This window comes from Triticum dicoccoides, chromosome 2A (assembly GCF_002162155.2).
Source record: "Triticum dicoccoides isolate Atlit2015 ecotype Zavitan chromosome 2A, WEW_v2.0, whole genome shotgun sequence".
Lineage (NCBI taxonomy): Eukaryota > Viridiplantae > Streptophyta > Magnoliopsida > Poales > Poaceae > Triticum > Triticum dicoccoides.
In genome coordinates this window covers 738,930,132-738,935,156 of record NC_041382.1, presented here as the reverse complement: position 1 = coordinate 738,935,156, position 5,025 = coordinate 738,930,132, and the positions used below count along the sequence as shown (strand labels likewise).

Here is a 5,025-nt window from a genome sequence, read left to right as displayed (position 1 = left end):
GGGGGGGGTATAACTTCGTGTAAGTTTGTAAGTGTAACAAGGTTCCACTGGTAGCCTTGGTAGTTTTTCCAGCAAAGTCTACTATCTAGCTACATGCACATGACCTACCCATTCCAAATGTCTAATGATTTTCTTAATGAAACGAGTGTCCTCCAATGAAAGTTAAAGAGTGCATAAGAAAAATGATACATAATTATCTCCATCCATTAGTATCACATCGGATGATTATCCCAAAAAGATATATTGTATAATAAGTATGTGTTAGCCCTAATTTCATTTGACATTATGCATGGATAACAGTAACAATGTCCAGTTGTCTTTATATATACTAGTATGGTATAGAAGTGTTGCCATAGAGAAACGAACACCTCTACAAAGACATTGCTCAAAGGGGCTTTGTACAAGTGCACATATTGAGCACCTTCTTCGACCATGTCAAGGCAAACACAACTCAAATCCCCTATCTGCCTAGTTCACTATGCATCATTGTGATACTGTGGGGTATTGTCGTATGAAAATATGACGAATCTCTTCCATGGTTTAGTTGTCACCATCGACGGATTGTGATAAATAGAGTGTCTCACCATAGTTTGGATAATAAGGAGTGGGCATAGCAAACTGACCGCATTCACCCGCACCAATTGTATCATCATTCGATGTCAACTGTGATAGGCTTCAACTCTAGCTATTTGTCCTCCAGCTACTAGGATCTTATTGTCATCCCTCTCTATTCTTGTTGTCTCGTCCTTTTCGTCCATTCCTACATCTTGTCTGAAATGACTCTTCCATCTCTTTCTCCATCGAGACATGCATTTCTATGATCCTAAACCAACTTACCATTCTAATAATTCTAACTAAATATAAGATAATACCATAATCACAACATAGAGCTTCATCGTTCTCACCTTTCCTTCCTCTCCACAAACCATTCGGCGCCATTTATGTCATCGATTGGCCACCACCTCTGGCACCACAAACTTGACCTTCTTATCCAACTAACACAAGTCATGGATCCCATTCCCCCGAACAATGGAGGTCGCCTCTCTTTAAAACGAAACAAAAAACTATGAAGCCCCCCGTCACTCTTCACCTTTTTTCCACACCAACAATGATAAAAGGTGGACTTCCCATTCTCACCTTAGAATTGTGACATATCTTGCGAAAGTGCCTTTCTGCTCCCGAGCTCATTTGAGCTCGGTGAACAGTAAAATCAAAAAAAATTCAAAAAATTCCAAATTTTTTTGGGAGAAACATTGACAAAAGTTCTAAGTGCTTGCAAAAATTCATCATGAAATCACATTCCTGTAAAGCGTGGAAAAAACAAATTCAGTGCTCCAAAATGCTTTTGAAAATAGCTTTTTCAGAGTACTGATTTTGTTTTTTTTGCCACGCCTTCTAGAAATGTGATTTCATGGCGAATTTTTGCAAGCACTTAGAACTTTTGTCAATGTTTCTTCCAAAAAAAATTGGATTTAAAAAAAAAATTGATTTAGTTTTGATTTTACTGTTCACCCGAGCTCATTTGAGCTCGGGTGCAGAAACTCCGCGTCCCATATCTTGCAGTTTCTAGGAATAATTTCACTATAATACACATCTGAAGAAACTAGGGACTTGTTTGGATTGATGAATGCCTCCTTTGAATCCCTTTCTTCCTCTATTTTAGTTTATCACTAAGTATTGAACTTTGAATTTAATTTCACACTCAAGATGAAAAAGAACCCTATGTGTAGTATAGGGACGCCACATGGATCGCTAGGGGAAGGGTAGGTTACTTTGAGAGTGTGAGATAAAACCGATTCAATCAGTTGTGAGGTCATTGGGGGAGTGTTCGACGCATATACCCTTAGTGGGGAGAATTTTAGACGATGGAACATCAATACAATAATTACCACGTGGGCTCATTTAATAGTAAGCTTTTTTGTTGTTCAACCCACTCATCTTAACATAGTGACAAATAAATTAGTTTAACACAAAGATGTTGTCTAAGATGGAAAATAAAAAGAGATGTCGAAACGAGTAGTACAAGTGTTTTCTGTCATGGACCATGAGATATGTCCAAGAAAGAAAATTTATTAGTATAAGGGTACAAAACATATATTCTAATCTAATTTCATGTATTGCTCTATATTCAATCTTGTATGCACACTTCATAACATGGGGCCACAAATAAAAAATATTAATTTTCAAATTTTAATAAATTTTAGTAGTTAAATATCTCCAAAATAATTTAATCTTTTATTGTGAAAAAAATTCACAACTTTGAAACACATTGAGATAGTTTAATTTGATTTGTATATGGTTAAAAACAGACATTCGGGTGAGATCTTTGTGAAATGTTTCGGAAATTCAATAAATTTTGTGTGTTTATTTATGAGTTTTTTCATAATTCTTTTGCGAACAATATAGTCTCCCTATAATAATTTAAACAAACCGATTAGAATGTGGAAACCTCAACATAATTGTTTAAAAGGTCATGTTTTTTATTTCAAAGTAAATCATATTATTTTAGAGAATTCACTTAATTAAACAAATTAATTTTGTAAATATTCACACCAATTTAGATTATTTGGACATATATTAGTCAATTTTCAAAAGATTCCACAGACAATGCACACTTTTTTCAAACCATGCATGATAGCTGCATGTAATCATTTCATTTTCCCTTCTTATTTCAGTTAATTTTTAATATATTTCATATCGTTACCAGTTTTCGAATTTTGAAACTTGCATTTAGGATATTTTTTTTCCAAATATTGATTTTTTTAGGTCTTCCATATTTAGATTTTGTAAAAAGATTATTTTAAAATAACATGATATATTATTCTTGGTACTTGCCGGTATTTTTGAAAGTAACTGGTATATGCATTTCATTGAAAGCAGAGGCATCGACAAAACAACAACAATGGATTACGCTCTCCTAGATAGGTAGGGTGCACGTTTGAATAATCATGTTCTACGACTAGTCGTATAATTTTTTTGCATGTTGCAAAGATGACAGTAAATATTGGAAAGCTTGTCATTCAAATTATGTAATGAGCAATCTAAAAGCAAAAACAAAGAATTATAAGTTCACAACAGTAAATTTCATTTCAGCACCCAACAAACCGGCCGGCCGATCGAGAGGTCTATTCTAACTAGACCATGTTTACAAGCTAAAGGTACGTATCGTTGTGACGCAGTTTACGTCTTGGCGAGTCATCATCGCTAGCTGGCTCTAATAGCTTTGCTTAGGCTCATCGCTGTCTATGAGCCCGAGCGCCGCCTCGAGGTTGGTCACCACGTTTGACATGGCGGGGCGGTCCTGTGGCTGTGGCCACAGACAGCGTGCTGCCGTGTAGGCCACGAGCTTCAGCGCCTCCATCTGCCCCGGGGTCGGCGCCGGCGACGGGCGCCGGTCCAGCACAGACCCCAGGTCCCCCCTCTCGATGATCGGGGCAGCAAAGCCAGCCAAGGTGTTCGGGTCCTTACTCTCCCAGCTAGGCGGCCTACCGGTCAGCAACTCCAGCATGACGACGCCGAAGCTGTACACGTCGCTCGCCGGACTCACACGCCGCGTGCGGTGGTACTCCGGGTCGATGTACCCCAACGTACCGGCAACCTCCCCGACGAGCTGGCCGTCGGCCGTCGGCTCTTGCAAAACCGCCGCGCCGAAGCCGGACACGCGGGCCGCCCAGCTCTCGTCCAGAAGGATGCTGGACGAGCTGACGTTGCGGTGGATGATCCGCGGAGTGGCCACGCGGTGCAGGTGGTCGATGGCCCTGGACGCGCCCAGCAGCGCCATGACACGCGCCTTCCAGGACGACGTCACCGGCGACGCAAAGCCGCCGCCCTGCAGGTGGTCCCTGAGCGTGCCGTTGCTCGTGTGCTGGTACTGGTAGACGAACATGCGATCGTCGTCCTCCGCGCACCAGCCCACGAGGGGCACGACGTGGTCGTGACGGAGGTGGCAGAGGGTCTCGAGCTCCGCCACGAACGCACCCTCTTGTTCGTGGCGTTGCTGCCCGTGATTCTTCAGGTTCTTCACCGCCACCTCCAGGCCGTGGTGAAGACGACCCTTGTACACCGTTGCGGAGCCGTCCTCGCTGAGCACATGGCCGAAGTTTCCGGTCAAGACCGCGATCTCCGCCGACGCGAACTCCACAGCTGCATACTGGACCATCGCAGGCTCCTATGGAAGACGATGGGTTAATTAAGCTGCAAAACCAACAAGATGAAAATGGTTCTTCTCACTGTGGTGGATATGTACGTACCTGCAGCTGCGCAGAAGCAGATCCAACAACCATTGTTGGCGCTACTGGTAGAAGAACGCTGGTGGGATTCGGAGGACAGACCTGGTCGAGGCGGCGGGTAATGGAGATATGGCTGAGCAAGGGGATGAGGATGAGGTGGGAGTCGATCCTGCGGTTGACTTCCCTGAACCTCTCGGCCTGGTCGTCGGCGTACAAGAACTTCCGGCGCGCGCTCCACCTCTGGCAAGCGACGACGAGATCGTGCGCCTCCTGGAGCGTGTGGCCCAGCCCGGCCAGCGGCTGCGCCACCGCCGGGTCCTGCAGCTGCAGCAGCAGGTCGCCGATCACGGATACGCGGCTCGCGAGATTCTTGCACTCCAGCTTGTTCTGCCGGGCAGTCTCCGCCGCCCCGGTGATCTTCGTGACCAGCCCGTGGACGTACAAAGCCAGCTGGGCCACCGTCGCCAAACCCGCCAGACTCGCCGCCGTGGCCGCCATGGCAGATGGCACCAGGCTGCACTGTATACCAACTAGCAAACGGTAATTAGTACTGCAGTCAAGCCACAGACCCACGAGAAGAAGAGGTGGATATACGTAGAACCCCGATAACGCGTGTATGGTCGCTATGGGTCGCTGCCTCGCAGGACGGCCGGGTCGTCGCCCACTCCGCGTTATGGTACTCCGCATTATTTCTCTATATATCTAGGATTAATTATAAAAAACTATCACTATTCTCGGATGGTGTTGATTTGTTTTTTCTTCCATAAATTTAGTCAAATTTTACAAAGTCTAACTT

General features: G+C 44.3%; 1 protein-coding gene across 1 annotated transcript; it reads right to left on the bottom strand.

The window, feature by feature from the left end:
• Positions 1-3,002: 3,002 nt before the first annotated feature.
• On the bottom strand, positions 3,003-4,814 carry LOC119356813 (putative serine/threonine-protein kinase-like protein CCR3). Its single transcript, XM_037623801.1, has 2 exons — positions 4,251-4,814; positions 3,003-4,168 (listed from the first exon to the last, which is right to left on the bottom strand). The coding sequence occupies exons 1-2, from the start codon at positions 4,725-4,727 to the stop codon at positions 3,215-3,217; spliced, it is 1,431 nt and encodes a 476-aa protein (XP_037479698.1). The 5' UTR covers positions 4,728-4,814; the 3' UTR covers positions 3,003-3,214.
• Between the last annotated feature and the right edge of the window lie 211 nt (positions 4,815-5,025).